Source organism: Emys orbicularis, chromosome 1, assembly GCF_028017835.1.
Source record: "Emys orbicularis isolate rEmyOrb1 chromosome 1, rEmyOrb1.hap1, whole genome shotgun sequence".
In the NCBI taxonomy this organism is placed as follows: Eukaryota; Metazoa; Chordata; order Testudines; family Emydidae; genus Emys; species Emys orbicularis.
Window position 1 is genome coordinate 57,222,212 of NC_088683.1, and position 18,070 is coordinate 57,240,281.

The 18,070-nt window shown below is 42.4% G+C and overlaps 1 protein-coding gene across 1 annotated transcript in view; it reads left to right on the forward strand.

Moving 5' to 3' along the window:
- CNTN1 (contactin 1) overlaps nt 1-17,710 on the forward strand; it is a 177,169-nt gene extending 159,459 nt beyond the window's left edge. The window contains 4 exon segments of the mRNA XM_065400114.1: nt 17,391-17,433; nt 17,435-17,584; nt 17,586-17,679; nt 17,681-17,710. Of these exon segments, the coding sequence (XP_065256186.1) occupies nt 17,391-17,433; nt 17,435-17,584; nt 17,586-17,679; nt 17,681-17,710 (317 nt within the window).
- Nucleotides 17,711-18,070: the final 360 nt, after the last annotated feature.

The window sequence follows — 18,070 nt, forward strand, 5'->3', positions numbered from 1 at the left end:
TAAAAAAAAAAAAAAAAAAAAAGGAATAAGCATATTTTCAATACAGTGCCTGTGGGTTTTACTTAACTCTCCAGCACAAAGAGGCTATATTTAACAGGGCAGGGAGTGTACTGGCTAGTGGGTGGCTGAGAAGACAATTTACACTTCCTGGCAATTGGGTAGTAGTCTCACCATTGAAAATTATCTCATTTGTCCCAGAGTACAAAGCATACTCTCATTTTGGCAGTCCAAGTCTCTAACAGAGCCAGAGTCAAAAGCAAAGAAGCCAGCCAATCAACACTGCCCGCAGGCCAGATGCCATGGCAAAAAAAAATCATTTACTTGGCATATGGACTTATAATTGCCTACCAAATAGGAGGGGAAAGATTAATGCAGTGGGATGAACAAACCACCAGAAGTCTGCTGCTAAACACTTTTTTATATTCTATTTTTGTTTAATAGTTTCAGTAGTTTGTTTAATAGTATTCTGCAGCTATATAGAAGATAGGAACACAGTACAAAACATGAGCAAATATGCACTCATGCACCATTGTATCTTATATATAGCGATTGTGTATGAGCAAGGTTGTGGGGGCGGTAGTGAGGAGCTAACTGGTCTCAAGCCAGTTAATGGCCTCTCAGTCAGTAGTGTTCATCTTGACAAGATCTCTGGGGAGCCCAATACAAAAAGAACAACCATCCAGGATGTGTGCAGCATCCTCCACAGCACCACAGGTACACAGGAGGCTGTCCTGGGTGCCCCAGGCATGATTGGTCTTGGCACAGTGAACCACACCCCACAAGACCCTGTTAAGTTGGCTCCAGAGGCAATGTGAGGCCCATAGCCAGGTAGCTGTTCCTCTGGCTTGTTGATGATATAGGGGTTCCTGGTAGTGTCAGAGACTCTCTGAATGGAGGAGGTGCAGCACTGTCCAAAAAGCATTTTTGCTATGCAGTCGATCACCATTATAGAATTGAAACATCTCTACAGTGACACAAAACAGTAACCCACAGTACTGCACACATCCATAGACCCTATCCATGTTGTGTGTATAATACTACAGAAGAAAAGGTTAATATACTCCCCAAATATTGTGATGGGGCTTACCCCCCCCCCCATCACCTGCAAGGCAAAGGAAAGAACCCCAATTAGGAACTGAGGGAGCAGTAGAGGGGAGAAGACCCTGGAGACAAGAGGTGGGGAGTTCCCTATCTCTGGGAGGATCCTGGGGTAGGCAGACGACTGAGGAAAGGTGCAAGAGCAGAACTGGTCCCTGTATCCAGGGAGAGATTGTACAGTAGGCACGATTTGCCTACAGAGAGCACCAGAGTAGGTTCCTGTGGGGAGGCCTAAGTTAGTGCAGGTAGAAGAGACCCACAGGGAACAGAGTAGGCTGCTATGGGAGGGAGCCATGAGATAGGGTGTGTAAGTAGAAACAGAAGACTTCAGTAGCCCAAAGGGGCAGGAGAACTATTCAGATTTGTTTGGATTTTCATTTGGACCTTTCAGTTACCCCAGAAGGGGATTGAATTTATGTGACTTGGCCAGAGGACTGAGCCACAGAAAACCCCATGAAAGGCAGACAGTCAGCAAGAGGCGCTGGAGCCATGGATTCTGGCAACATTACACACAGATGCAAGAGGGTGCTCCCGGGGTGAGTGTGCCCCATCACAAAGACCCACAAATTCCTTTAATAGATGCATCTGCCCATTCTGCTTTATCAACATGCTTAGAGTATTGTGGATCTGATTGGGAAACATGGTGGGGGGTATTTATGCATGGTGGAAGCGAGTGGAAATCGGTAGAAGAAAATGTGCCTATTAAGTTAGAGACTTGTGGGACTTTTTTGAAATATATTAACCTTTTCTTTGTACTATGTTCTATGCACTTCATGATAACACCTATGGAAGTGTACAGTACTGTGCTACAGTCTTATGTCATTGCAGATAACTTTAAAACCCAAAATGTATAAATGTCTCCACCATGTTTCCTAAGTTTGTCTTCTGCACTCTAAGCATGATTTCTCAAGCAGCAGTCTTTCTACAGAATATCAATTGCAGTAACTAATGACCGTGAAGGTAGGGATAATAGTATAAAGGCCTTGGCTACACTGACGTTTGTGTGGCAATCTCCCACCATTCCGGTAGCACTGATGCTGTCTGTGGGGGAAGCAGTAGTGTAGATTGGCTGCTCTGAACAAGCTTAGATGATGTGATGGCAGCTGCTCGGTACTAGTTCTCCCAGTGTTGCTGGCATCATAAGAGCCAAACAAGTGGAAGCAACGATAAAAAAAAAAGTTTTTTAAATGGCCAGTGTAGACAGGGCCTTTAGGTAGACCTGCCTTCTGTAGGCCTGCACACTGTTCAGGGTGATAGAATTTACTATTTAAATGTATTTCTGTCATCCAACATAGAACACCCACTCCAACAATCAGCCCTCTACTCCAGGTGTTTTTGCAACTTCCCCTGTTTAAACACTTCTCATTTGTTCTGTGCCCAGCATGTGGTTTGGGAAATTGCTGATGAGACATTCCTCCACAGGCACTGAGGTTGGATGGCTGTCTGAGGGGATAATATACTGCAAGAAAAAGCTACTTAACTTTTGCATCTTATTTTAGCATCTTATTATTTCAAAGGTATCCCAGCACTTCAGGAGAAATACTGCTGCTATCAGCTTTGAAAGCACCAATATCTCACAAAATGACTTTAAGAAGTTGCCAGTTAAAGTTAACTCATCTCATTAATGAGCTGGGATCATCTTCTGTAAGGATTTTAGCCTCTTTTGAGATAAGATTTCTCTCTATCTCAAGATAAGTTATTTTGCATGACATGATTGTTACCAGTGCACGTTGTTGGGGTATTTCTCCTCTCTGCTGATAATCAGATGAGCAACAGCTAATCAAACCTAATCCCCAGAAGATTCATGTTCCTGTAAATTTGTCTTCACTTGCTTCCCTCCTCCCCTGAAGGAGGAAGTGGGATTTTTCCCTTTTAATCTGCAAAAATATTTACTTCCCCCATCCCCAGCCTGAGATCAGAGTAACTGTAACTCCTCCTCCCCGAGCCTAAAAATTGTTCTAAGGAATTTATTCAAACTGTTGCACTGAATAGACCTTACACCCATAACCTTAAATGTGGTTATGCCTGAGAGAGGAATAGACCTTAACTTCCTAATCTTAAAAGTTTTTTGGCATTCTGGTGGCTGAGCTAGCAGTCATATCCATGTTGGCCTTGTGTATGCTAGGATAATGTGGGCCCATAATTCTCCACCAGTAATACCAACAGTGGAGGCTATAGTGTAGATGAGACAGGCATTGCCTATAGACAACCTCACCTTGCTCTGATTACTTGAGTAATATACTCTTCATTATGGGTAAGGAAGGCAGAATCAGACTTTCAGTTTACCAAGATCGTTACATGATGACCCTTTCTTATGTTCAATAAGCACTAGAGTAGAATGCTTAGAGAAACGTAGTCTGGACTCTGGGCAGGAGCTGATGGCCGTCCCTTCAGGTAACTACCAGCACCACATTTGCCCATCTCATGCAGTTATGCTTCCCCTTCCTCTCCAGGTAGCTTTTCCTAGGTCATCTCTATATGTACAGCGCTGCAGGGGCACAGCTGTCGTTGCAGCGCATCTGGTGAAGACGCTCTGTGCTGATGGGAGAGCACTTTCCCGTCAGCATAATAAAACCACCTCCACGAAACATAGCGCTGTGCACACAAGCACTTATGTTGGTGTAACTTATGTCATTCGGGGGTGGTTTATTCACACCCCTGAGCAACATAAGTTATACCGACATAACATGTAGTGTAGACATAGCCCAAGAGACAGTCTGTCTCTCAGGGCTCCTATTCTGAACTGAGCAGTCTACACTGGTATTGATCAAATCACAGAATAATAAACCTGCTGATTTGTTTTATGTGACTTTGTTCACAAAGCAAACACCGTCCCATGGAGGTATGTTGTCAGGAAATAGGCCATGTCTACACTGGCTACAGTGCTGTAGCTATGCCAGCATAATCTTATAATATAGACATAGCCTGCACTGACAGAAGGAGTTTTTCCATTGGTATAGGAACACTACCTCCCCAAGCGATGGTAGCTCGGTTGATGGAAGGATTCTTACATCAACCTACCTGCGTCAACACTGGGGGTTAGGTTGGCATAGCTAAGGCACTCAGAGGTGCAGATTTGTCACACCTTTGAGTGACATAGGTATGTCAACCTAAATTTTAAGTGTAGACCAGGCCTTAGACATAGATGAAGCTGTGTCGATATTACAGAAACTAAAATGCTGATTTTCAGGCTCAACTTCCCTGTACTTAGGAAGCTCAGCATCTTTGAAAATCAAGTCATGTTTTTCTTTCAAATCTGGAAGTGCTCAACGAGGGAGGAACAAAGAGAAGAAGGGAGAGCATGACAAACTAGCTGTGATTGGCTGGTCTAAGAATCAATGTGAGGGAAACCCAAACAACCTGCCCTGGTGGGAAATAAATCTCAGACAACAAAGTAACAAAAAAGAAGAATATTAATTTTATTAAAATTGATACTTGATGAGTTTTTGCCACCGTTTCAAAAATGTTTTAGGTCTGATGACAGCTGTTGTGTAAGAAAACAAAATTTCTTTACTGTCATAGTAAGTAAATCTAGCTCTGTTAGCAATTTTACGTTATTTATGAATCCTAGGCGATATCATGCGAGAGATGAGAGGAGTCTCTGTCTCTCACTATAAAATGTTAAACATTTGATGATAACTTGTGGTCTATTTTTACAAATGGATGGTAGTTACAGAATTAATACATTTAGATTTTCAGTTCATGGGAACCAAGAACGCTGCTGTAATCCTGTACATGTTAAACATAATTTCTTGTACGTTCTTGAAAAAGTCTTTCCTAAGGACCAAAGTAGAGAAAGAGTTCTGCCACAACAGGGTCAGCTCATGACTAGCCCAGTGTTAGCTGGAGGTTTACATATATTGGTAGGATAAACATTTTGCCACTCAGGGCATGTCAATCCTAGGTCAATTTACAGCCACCACGGTAATTATGCCGGTGGCTGATGTCCACACTACCGTTCCTTCTGGTGGTGGTGCATGTCCTCACCATGAGCACTTCCACCGACTGAAAAGGGGCAGGGCTCTCAGCTCCATGCAGCTCCACACTGGGAGCCCAGCTACCCCATGGGCTTCTCGCCTCCCCGCTGGGAACGGAGGGGCAGCCGCCCAGGGCTTCTCGCCTCCAGCGGGGAGAGCCACACTCAGAGGCCGGTCGGCTGCCGTACTCCTGGCAGGGAGCGGGGAGCTGTAGTACAGACACTGACATAGTTAGGTCGACGTAAGGCAGCTCTGTAGTGTAGACCAAGCCTTAGAAAAAAGAAACTCCTTTGTGAAGAGGAACTTTACTATATGGATTAATTACAACTAACTTACTTATTGGTAGTTTAACATCTATATGGTAAGAAATTATCCTGCAATTTGCTTTCAAAGCTAATATTTCTTCGTTGGTTATAAAAGAACAGGAAGTTAGGACTTGTGGAATCTCTTTCCAGCTCAGGCACTGAGTAATAGTGTGACACGGGCAAATCACTGACCCTTTCTATGGTTTCTATGGTTGTGCATCTGTAAAATAAGTATAAAAATACTTTTCTATCCCATGTTCAATATACATAGAATACTTTGAAATCCTTGAATGGAAAATGCTGTAAAATTGTAAAATATTATGGCAAGAGTCACCAACTAGTGGTATTGTACATAGTCTTACAAGTTCTTAGAATGTGAACAAGTTTTTACTTTTTGAAGAAATGCAGTATTAGTTCTATTACACAGTCTTCCTTTGAGAGAAGCTGTAGCAGGTAGCAAAGAATTTGCTCTCTGCTTTATTCTCTATAGTAGAGGCAATTCATGGGACAGAGTACGCTTCCTGTCAGGGCCGGCTCCAGGCACCAGCGAAAGAAGCAGGTGCCTGGGGCGGCCAATAGAACGGGGTGGCACTCCATCCGTTATTGGGGCGGCATGTTGGGTCTCTGGCGGCAATTTGGTAGTGGGTCCTTCAGTCCCTCGCTTCCTCTTCGGCAGCACTTCGGTGGCAGCTCAATCGGGTTTTCCTTTTTTTTTTTTTTTTTTCTTCGCCACTTGGGGCGGCAAAAAAGCTGGAGCTGGCCCTGCTTCCTGTGATTTGGGCACTGGTATGTGGATTGAGATTTCTGGAAGAGTGGATTACCTGCATGCTGTTAGTGACTGCCTCTGTTCCAGGACTGGTGTATATGTTTAAATAAAGCAGGTTACTCGTAGAGCATACCCAGACTCCAGGTCATTGATTTCTCTTCCACTAGAGCTACAAGACCCCAGAATTCAGCTACCACTCAACAGAGGGTGACACTGATGTCAGAAGAAGGGGCAACAATATCAAATTTAATAATCAAAGTCTAAAGAAAATAACTGTTACAAAAATTAGAGTAATATATAGATGTCTTAGATGTTTTGATACACATTAGATTTGTTATTTTTATATTTAAATGGTAAAATATTGAATGTCTGAAGTTGCTCGTAATACAGTGTATGAAGAATGGAAAATGGATATACCATCCATCTTTGTGACCTTCTGCTAATTCTCTCCCCACAAAGCCAGCCTTAGTCCAGAAGTGTGGAGGACTTCTCTCTGGTCTTTCTCTGCTTCTAGTGGATGGCCAGTGCTGAAGCAGGGAATGTAAGATGTAAGGAGGATAAAACCATAGATATGTGGGATTTTACCTGGAGTTCATCTAACACACATGGCTCCCACTGGAGAAAAATGTGTTCAAAACTACCGGTATTTCCTTCGTTTACTCGGACATATAACTTTTTGAGGGAAAATGCTTAACTGTATTGACAGTGTGTGGTTTGTGGCTTTCAGACTCCTGAGATCTCTTTAAAGCAGAATGCAAAAAATAGATTAACCAAGTGCAGCACATGCATCATAGAAACAAAATCCTGTACATATGTAAAGTGCATTCTAGATATTTCCTTATCCACTGTAGAAAAGCTAGTGCTAGGTTTAAAAGAATTCAAGATTTCCACAGCTGAGCTTCGTTTTTATAGTAATCCAGCCAAATCTGTAATTCTTCCCAGATACATAGAGAGGACACTCACGCTCAGTGCCAGTAGGAAAATTGAATATAACACACACAGCCATACACTGTTTATTTGCAGTAAATTAGATACCTTGCTGCCAAACCCGCAAACAGAAAGATACTTTCATTTCAGACTGGTGGTCTTTAGGCCTCATGACTGGCGTGCTGACTCGGCTTGGCCTCTCCTTCTGTGGCTGCCGTTTGCCATTCTGTGTGGTCAGTGCTGTATGTACTTGCAATTGATGGGATAGGGTTACAGATAGCGTGGTACTGGAATAGGGCTTCACTTGGAGTCATAAATAATGTTAATACCAATCATCTGTGTTATTTCTAAATGGGTCCCAAGTCAGAGAAAGGAAATACCAAGTTCATACATGGCCAGCCTTTATGGAGAGTGCAAAAATCCTCCTTTTATATAAATTCATACATTTGTTTGCACATATTCACAAATACTTAAAAAAATATTTGTCTACAGTCATTCATATTTTAAATTAGGTCAGATGCTAGAGGTTCAGATTTGACCACTGCAGTAGCACTCTGTAGCATGTGTGCTAATGGTTCTGCCTGGTTTGTCCATAATATGGCTGGTTTGCATGTCCTTGTATCTATATGGCAAAGGTAATCAAATCCATATATAAGCAACTATTTAAAACCTCTTACTCTACATATGTACATCTTTCAACTGTAAAATCAACCATTTTGTTTTTCCAAAGAGGAAATAAATGGGTGAATTATCATGCCAACAATGGCAAGTTACACAGCATAGAGCAGTTTTCTGTATTAAATATATATCAATGCTTCTCTCATTTTTAAAATAGTTGCTAAGACTGACAGGGCAGGCTTACATCAGCATTGGCCTACAGCTGTAAAACCTGCAGTCCTTACTCAGGCAAAGCTTGCATTAATCTCAAGGATGTTGTATATGAGTAAGGGGACTACAGGATTGCACCCACAGGCCTGCCTGGAGGTCTAATCCAGCATGTACCTCCTGACATCAGCATCAGTAGTCCAACAAAAAAGACAGAAGTCTACTTAATGTGACAACTTTCCTCACAATGTTCTGTTCGTGTCATGTCTGGGTATAAGAGTAACCTTACTGCATAGAGCTTACATGGTAGCACTGAAGTGGTGCCTAATCTATTTTTGAGCCTGCTGCGCTGGGATAAATTTAACTCCAAGTGAATTGTGTTGAATATTGCCCACTGGGAGCAGTTTATTTCAGATTGTAACTTTTTTTTTCTTTGCAGACTATTCATGTGTTTTACTCTGCATTGTTTGTAAACAATCAGAAATTGAGCTGTGTTGCTTACTTTTGTCTGTCCACCTAAGGGTCTATCTACATCGCAACTGGGCGGTTTGATTCACAGTGCAAGTAGATGTACATGCACTAGCTCTGCTCAAGCTAGCATCTAAAAATAGCAGTATGGCCATGGCAGCTGCTCTGGCTATCCACTTCCGTGGTATAGACTCAGGACTTAACCAAGCTGCTGCCCATGCCACTATGGCCACGCTGATCTTTCTAGGCACTAGCTGGAGCAGAGCTAATGCACATATGCCTACCTGAGCTGGGAATTACCCCTCCCAATTGCTGTGTAGACTTGCCGTAAGTCACATGATATAGCTTCTGTTCCCAGATTGGACGGTTGTACAGGAATTTCCAGTTGAATACAATTCCAACTGAACTGTTCTTGCAAATTTAAAATCCATTTTGTGTGGATCTTCCCACATACAACTCTAAAATTATTTTTCTGTAGCCCACATTTATTATTACTGTTTGTTTGCTTAGGTCCATCACTCTAGCATATGTGGAGAGTGATTACAAAAAGTTGCTTATATGTGTCCAAGTGATAAATAATCCCAATGAGGTGCAAACTGATCAGGGTTATCCCCATAATGCAAATCATTTCTGAATGTGTGATGGTAACATTTGTTGTGATGCAAATACTAGAACACCAAATTATTTTCTTTTTAAATATTTATAAAAGCAACTTTCCTGCATTCATCTCATCCCTTTGTCTTTCAATTGATTGGATACCGAACTTTCTGTGGAAAGACAAGTTTGTAGTGTTTAGGAGCTGAGCTTATGAAGGAAGCACTGTTGGATCTCCTGCTGTTCATCCTCAGTTTACCTGACAGCTGATTTCATGGTGGTTGGATATCAGAAAAAATAATCATTACTTAATTGAGTGGTCACACAAATTGTTGCTGAAATCCCTCCAAACACTTTTTGTATTGATACGAGTTTTTTGATTACACAGTATGTGCAGACCGAAGACTATATCGAAACTATTTTATCTCAAATATGCCTGAACTGTCTTTGTTTACTAAATAACTTAATCTTTTTATACTCCTTGACCTCAAAGTCAAAACATCTTGCTCAGCTAACAAGCGTATAAATGACATTGGCTTGACAACATTAAATACTGACAGTCTGGTGTGCCCAGATTTGGGGAAGGGGTGGAGTGGAGTGGGGGCGGGACCCAGGGGGAGAGGGCATCGAGCACCCCCTGGGAAAGGACAAAGTCAGCGCCTGTGCTCATCATCATCATATCTGAGTATTTCCTGTATACTAATGAATTTATTCTCTAGATTGGAAAATATCATGATCCCCATTTTACAGTTAGAGAACTGAAGCAAAGATCAATTAGATGACTTGTACAAGGGCATGCAGGGAGTCTGGTAGACTGGCAATGGAACTCTGATTGCCTTTGTCCTTAGCCACAAGTCCATCCAACTTCATTTCCAGCTGGTTTCCTTATTTTTCCACAGTGCAGGTAATAAGTGTCTCAATTCAACTTTCAGGCATTTTTTTTAACTTGTCTTGATCCCAATCCTGGTTTCACCTACAAACTCCTGTTGGCTTCAGACATCTGATCAGGACAGCATTTGTTAATGGGAGATTTTGAGTGCACATGGAATGCAGGCTCAGCCTCTTTGCTTACTGAAAGATGTAGAATATTGTGGCTGAAAGATTGTGTCTTCCACATCCTTAAGTACAAATTTATGGGCTTGATGCAGAACCCACTTGGTGTAATCCTACAGCCTGTGTTATATAAGAGGTTAGACTAGGTGATCATAATGGTCCCTTCTTGTTGTAAAATCTCTGAATAAAAAAAACACTTGATATTTGACTTTAATATTCTTTGCTGCTACTGTATGGAATAGCGCTACCTGCTGAATCTTTGCTTTATGGTTTATGGTTTCCTTTTCCCATCCTTCAGCTCCTTCGTTTCTTCCTCAGTCAGCTACATGAGCCTTTTGGCAAAGAAAGTAGACCCCAGAAACTCCTGAAGGACTCTGTTTAAGGAGATTGAACTTTACAAGCCATTTTACTCCATCTGTGATTGATAGTCACACTATTCAGAAGAACCTTTATTGGAAAGAATGTGAGCAGAGGCAGCTGTAACAGAATCGTGTTACAAAATCATTTTTCTTCTTCAAGTAATGTCCTTGTGGGTGCTCCACTTCAGACGCTCATGCGCCATCAGTCAGAGATTTTAAGTAGCGGTGCCTGTTTGACCTGCGCATGTGCTCTATTCCGCACCATAACTAGATAGAGCTGCACAGGCAAACCACCCTCAGTTCCTTCGCAACCGCCTCAGCATGAGATGGAGCCTCAGCAGTGTCCAAGCTGAGCTTACCTCAATTGCAGTTTTTCTCATAGTTTTATTTAGCTTAGCTAGTGATAATAGCGGTAGTTAGTTATAGTTAGTAGTAGTTTAAAAAAATTGTTGTAGGGACTTTAGATTGCTGGGAGGGTATGCCCAGCTCTCTAGTTTTAAACATTGCCCTTTGTGCCAGGAGGTTTACCCAGTGAGTGACTGGCACTCCTGGGCTGTCCATTGCCCGAAGGAGTCACCTGTCCCTCAAAAGTGTCATTTTTGCCTGGCCATAAAATTGAGATCCAGAAAGAACCGGGAGATTAAGACGTGCCTCCTTATGATGGAGAGCTCCCTCTGTCTGTCTTCTGACCCAGACCAGGGGATTCCCCCCTCCCCTTCTGTACACCAGTCTCCAAACAAGTCACCTGTCAACTCAGCTCAATACTCCTCTACAACTTCTAAGAGAAAGACTCCAGAATTCCCTCAAAAAGACTCTGGGAAATGGAGCTTAGGTTCCCCAGATAGGGAATCTCAAAGAAACCCCGGTCACTGATTGAGACAACTGCTTCAGCACCTGCTGATCCCCAACTTGGTACCCATGAGGCTGCAGGTTTCTCAGGTACTGTGAGCATCAGTAAACCCAAAGAATCTAAGGGTTCTGTCTCAGGGGGATCTTCATTATTGTCAGGGGATCGAATCAACAAAGATAAGAGGACAACCTCTTCTAAGCTGGTCCCAGTAGAATCAGCCAGGCACTCGGTACCTAACATTTCAGTACTGCAGAAGACCAAGCTAGCAGCTAGTGGATTCTCCTCAGGGAGCATAAAGCCTACAGTACTGCCTGCTCCATCTGCCACAGGCTTTTGTGAGGCTGCCACCTGTGTATCGACCACCATATTGGTACCTCATAAGTTTACATTTTCATGAGACCTTGCAATAACAGAGATGCCTGACTCCCCTTTGTTTGGTACCAATCCGTTCTTGATACCAAGGACCTCTAGGTCTCCAGACATTCACTTGATACTGACAGCGCCACCATCTTTTTCTCCTGGTGCTCCACCTCTACAAAGTGATGTTGAAGATGACAATGATGATTGTGATTTCTCATTGGTCTCACAAATGTCAGTTCAGGGCTCCTCTCCTCACTATCAGACGGAGATGGAACATATTTGTGAAAGACACTCTCAAGCTCTATCCCAGTGCTATGAGCACTCTTGGGTGCCCTCACCTATATCATATGGCCCCTCTAATTGGAAGTACTGGGATCCATGGGCGGTTTACTGCCAACAATTCTCTAGGACCCCTAGCATCACTCATCGCCATGATAAGGGTAGACAATTCCCCCCACATGCTCTCTCTCAAAAAAAGACCTTATCCAAAAGAAGAGACCTTTGAAAACAGGAGGCAAGAGTAGTCAAAGAGGTCATCCCACCAAACAACATCTCTTCTTCATCCCCAGATGAAGCAGTCATGCCTCCCCCACCATCCCTGGCAGACAACTTCAAATGGTTCCAGGACCTCATTAAAAGGATAGTGGACTCCTTACAAATTCCACTTGGGGAGGTTAAGGTGTTACAATATATTCTGCATACAACATCATCTTTCCAAATTGCACTACCTATTAATGAGGTGCTGCTGAATCCTGCAAAAGTAATCTGGCATACCCCAGCAACAATACCATCCACCCGTAAAAGGGCTGATAATAAATAGTATGTTCCAACTAAAGATTAGGAGTTTCTGTTTTCTGATCCCTCTCCCAACACCCTAGATGTCAAGATTGTAAATGGATATGTAAGGCAGCACCATGCTAAATCAATGCCATAGAATAAAGATCAGAAGTGTCTCAATTTATTTGCTCGCAAATTATATTTGTGTGAGACACTGCAGTTTAGGATCTCTGACTATTAGGCATTGATGGTGAAATATAATCATGCCCACTACTCAAAGTTCAATTTATTTATTGAGCATTTACCACCAGAGCAGAGGACCAATTCCAGGCAATCATGACAGAGAGTCAGCTCCTCACCAGAACATCTCTGCAGTCCTCTCTGGATGCCACTGACATAGCTGCTTGCTCTATTTCTATGGCTGTAGTCATGAGAAGGGCCTCCTGGCTTCAGCTATCAGGATTTCTGAGGGAGGTTCAAAATACAGTTGATGACCTTCCCTTTGATGGCTTAAAATTGTTTGCAGAAAATACAGACGAGTCTCTTCATATATTAAAAGACTCCAGGGCCACTTTGCGGTCTCTGGGAATTTACATGCCTGCACATAAAAGGAAATCTAGTAAGTCCTAGACAGCACAGAGATCTTGTTCTGCTCAGTTCTTTGGCTCCCAGAGACCTTATGAACCCCAGCAAAAGAGGCAGAGGTTTCAGAAAAGGAGACCATCTGAGACACAGACATCAGCCTTGCAACCCTCATTGCCAAAACACCAATTTTGTTGGGGTTATTGAGTTACCCTCCCCCCTTTTTCCTTACCAGCTGCAATGGTTCACAGCCAGTCCCCAAGGCAAGGAAGACATTTCTCACTTCTGAGAAGCTTGGGAGCATATCACTATGGACATAGGGTTTTGGAGATCGTATCAGCAGGATACTCCATCCACTTTGCTTCTCTCCCTCCATCCAACCCCACTTCCCTTTCTCTCTTCAGGGATTCCTTTCATAAATGCCTTTTAAAGCAGGAAATAGAGTCCCTCCTGAACCTTAGCAGTACAGAATCAGTTGGGAATGAGATTTATTCCAGGTACTTCCTGGTTATAAAAAAGAACAGCGGGTGGAGACCCATTCTAGATCTAAGGCTCCTCAACAGGTTTGTGAAGATACAGAAGTTCAAAATGGTAACACTTGCAGCAATAATACCATCATTTGATCTAGGGGATTGGTTCTCGGCCCTCAACCTACAAGATGCATGTTTCCATATAACGACCCACCTCTCCCACAGAAGGTCCCTATGTTTCACTCTAGGTCAAAACCACTTTCAATACAGAGTGCTTCCCTTCAGACTCTCTTTTGCTCCCAGAGTGTTTTCGAAGTTCTGTCAGTGGTAGCAGTTTACCTTCACAGAGGAGGAATCCCAGTATTCCCATACCTTAATGATTGGCTGCTAAAGGTTTGCTCCTACAGTGAGACCTAAGTGGCCCCTCAGAAGGCCACAGAACTGTTTCTCAGCCTGAGACTGCAGTTAAACATTCAGAAGTCCACTTTGGTCCCAGTCCAAAGCTTGGCATTCATAGGAATCTGCCTCAATGCAGTAGCCACCAAAGCCTTCCTCCCAACACAGAGGTTTACCACCCTATTGAATTTAGTCTTTATAGTCCAAATCAGCCCTCAGACACTGGTTAAAAACTGTCTTCAGTTGTTGGGGCTTATGGCAACTGGGACTTTTGTGATAAACCATACAAGGTTGCAGATGTGCTGCAGAACTGTTTATTTGGCAGGCAAACACAGCTTGTACAAACTACTCTCAGTTCCTACTGTTCCTACTGGAAAGACCCTCACAACATTTGCGCAGGAATCTCCTTCACTCAACCATTCCTAATGATGGTGATAACATAAGAACATAAGAACGGCCGTACTGGGTCAGACCAAAGGTCCATCTAGCCCAGTATCCTGTCTACCGACAGTGGCCAATGCCAGGTGCCCCAGAGGGAGTGAACCTAACAGGTAATGATCAAGTGATCTCTCTCCTGCCATCCATCTCCACCCTCTGACAAACAAACAGAGTCTAGGGACACCAGAGGCATCTCTTTTGGGATGGTAACCCATCTGGATACATTGCTCAAGGCAGGTGGTCATCTCACGAGAGCATTCTGCACATCACCTTGCTGGAACTTAGAGTGGTCAGCAATGACAGTCTTCATTTTATGCCATTGATCAGGGGAAATATGTGAAGATCATGACAGACAATATGTCATGCATGTTTTATATCAACCATCAAGGAGGAGTGAGTACCCCCAGTTCTGCTTGACAGGCGGTCTGGAATGCCATTCCTTGGGGGAGGTGCCTTTCTCCTTGGTTGGATGTTGGGTCTGTTGTATGCATTTCCTCCAACTCCTCTAAAATCCAAGGTGTGATCAAGATAAGGAGACAAGGTCAGAGTTATTCTGGTGACTCTAACTTGGCTAAGACAGACGTGGTTTCTTACCTCGTCCAGTTGGATGCTTGTCAAGCAATTACCCTTCAGGCAGTCCCTCATCTTCTCTGTCAGGATGCTGGTCAAATTTTTCACCCCATCCTCAGGGTTCTTTGCCTCAAAGCATGGATGATTGATGTCTCCTGGGGTTAGAAACAATGTGTTCTGAGGAAAAAAGAAGAGTATTTTTACGTAGTAGGAAGAAGTCTCCCCATAATACTTAGCTACAAAAGTGAATGAGATTCAGTCACCGGTGTGACCTAAGACACCTTTCATCTGCATCCTCATCACTGTACGATATACTAGATTACACCCTAGACCTGAAAAAGTCAGGGTTGTCTTTGAATTCCATTAGAGTACATTTGGCAGCTATTACAGCCTTCCATTTCCCGGTAGAGAGTTTTTCAGTGTTCGCACATCAGAAGATAGTGAGATTTCTCAAGGGGCTGGGGAATATTTTTCTATGAGTCACATGTCCTATCCCAGTTTGGGACCTCAACTTGGTGCTTAGATGCCTTATGAGACCTCCCTTTGAGCCACTGGTGACCTGTTTCCTTCTTGACTTATCTATGAAAACAGCCTTCCTGGTAGCCATTACTTTTGCTCTGCGTTGGGGAGATAAAGGCTCTGATGGCATATCCCCACTTTACAGTATTTTTCAAGGACAGGTCACATTGCGACCACATCCCTAATTATTACGGATGTCCTCTGATTTCCACATTAATCAGTCTATTGATCTTCCAGTTTTCTCTCCTAAACTACACCTGAATCAGGAGAATGCATTATTACATACACTCGATATCAGAAGGTCATTAGACTTTTAGTTGGCCAGGACTAAGCCATTTAGAAAATCTCCTAGATTGTTTGTGTTTATTGTGGACGGATCTAAGGGATCTCCAATTTCCAAGCAAATTCTCTCTAGATGGACATCTGACTGCATTACCTTTTGTTATGAGTCTCATGATCTCTAAGCTCATTCAAGAGTACTAACCCATTCAATAAGATCTTTCTACTTCAGTAGCCTTTCTTAAGAACGTTCCCATTGCTGAAATATGTAGAGCCACAACTGGGACCTCCATACTCACCTTTTCTAAACATTATGCAATAATTAATGACTTAGCTTCTGATGCTATGTTTGGCTCTACTGTATTGTCTTCAATTTTGGACTTGACTGTGAAGCACCTCCTCCCGCATCCTTAGAGGGTACTGTTCAGTAGTCACCTGAAGAGGAGCAATCATAGGGACACGACTCGAAGAAGGAGAGGTTACTCACCCTATGCAATAACTGTAGTTCTTCGAGATGTCTGTCTGTATGGGTGCTCCACTCTGCTATGGAGCATTCCAGTAGGAAAGGAACTGAGGGGGTCACCCACGCAGCTCTAAATAGCCATGTTGCAGAGCACAAGGCAGAGTAGAGTGTATGTTGGGCCGAACAGGCACTGCTACCTAAAATCTCCAATCAAAGGCTCATGGAACACATGCACACCTGAAATGAAACATCCTTAGGGACACACATCTCAAAAAATGAGTTACTGCATGGGGTGAGTAACCTCTCCTTTGGGGTTTGTTTAGAATTTAATGAAACCATAGAGAGAGATACTAGATTAAGTGCTAAAATACAATGGAGATGAGCACAGAATAAAAATCTAGATAGATAGGGACTGACAGCACTGGATCCACCTTGAAGTCTTCTATCCGTAGCCGAAGTACACCACCCACGACAGCAGTGCAACCTTCTTCCACACTGCCCAACTAATCTAGCTCAATCCTGATCTACGGGAACCATCTCAAGGGATGAGAGGATAGCTTGTTCTTCATCACCATTCATTCCTCCCCAGATTGAGAGCAAGGTTGCCAGATAGATCCATTTGTGGCTTTATAAAATAGATGTTTCTTTACAGGAAGCTGGACCGAGACAACAAAAGTCATTGCACATAGTATCATTTTTATGCTTGGTATTTCAAAGCAAAATCACACAAAGATTGTAAACTGTCACTGAATATTTTTGTCATAAAATATTTATTTAAAAGAGACCATGTGATTTTTAACAGAAATATACACACAAATGCTGTATTGTTAGAGATTAGCCATCTGGACTTCATAATCCAGCAGGTAAACAAATGGCCCAGGATCTGTGGCAGCTCTCAGGTTATTATTGATCATAACAACATTAACATTTCTGGAGGTATCTCTTTGCTTCATCACATTTCAAAGTCTCTGTTCATTTTGTTTTCACGTGTTTAAATATTTATTTTGACCTTTTGCCTCCTGGTATAGCCTCCTGGCTTGCTGGACCATCCAAACCAAAATACACCGATGTGATCTTAATGGCCTCACTGATTATATAAACATGCTGAATAAACAGTTCACACAGAATGAAAGACCGAGTCCTTAGTAATATTGTGGTGACTTTTATCCATTTTAAATTGTCCATACAGGTAGAAGCCGCTTTGTGATGTACCAGCTGGTTTTCAAGATCTCTCACCTTAAATCATTGACTGCATCTAAATTTGTGGTGATCATTCACATAAAAACAGAAATGCATTATCTCTTTTGTTTGTAGGTGCTGCTGGAGTATCACCTGGTCTTCTTGGCTTATTGCTGCCTGCCATTGGTGTCCTTGCCTACTTAGAATTCTGAATGTCTCTGGATTTATCTTGTCCTCAGCCCAGTGTAAAGGACACCCTTCAAACCTGTGAGGACTACTATTCTTTTTGACTCCTGGCACCATCTTAAGCCAAATAAATTACACTTTAAAAAATTACCCTACTGATTTACTATGAACTTTAAGAGGATTGAGGCATCCAGGAACTCCTCCATCAAGCGAATCTACTTTTGAAAGGATAAGAAATGATTTTTAACTTGTTCCGATATGCCTTATAAAACACTTATGCTGATTTGTGACAGTTGCATGATTTGGTCCAATGGGGCAAGTTACAGTGTTAAAATCCAATAACATAGGCTGTACAGTGAAAGTAAAATCACCATACATAGGTGCTTTAACTTGAATAACAAATTGTGAAATATAATAGAGATTGAAATGTTGATTGTGTGTGGTAAATGTAAGAGTAATTACGTCTGTCTGTACTATCCTATATGTTTTGTGTACTGCATATTTTTGAATGGCCCTACTATCATTTATGAGATTTCAGGTTTTTAGGGATACAGTCAAAGCAAAAACATTGAATTCATTTTTAGAGCTTTTTTTCTTGAAGCAATTGAATATACTTTGGGAGCATTTGA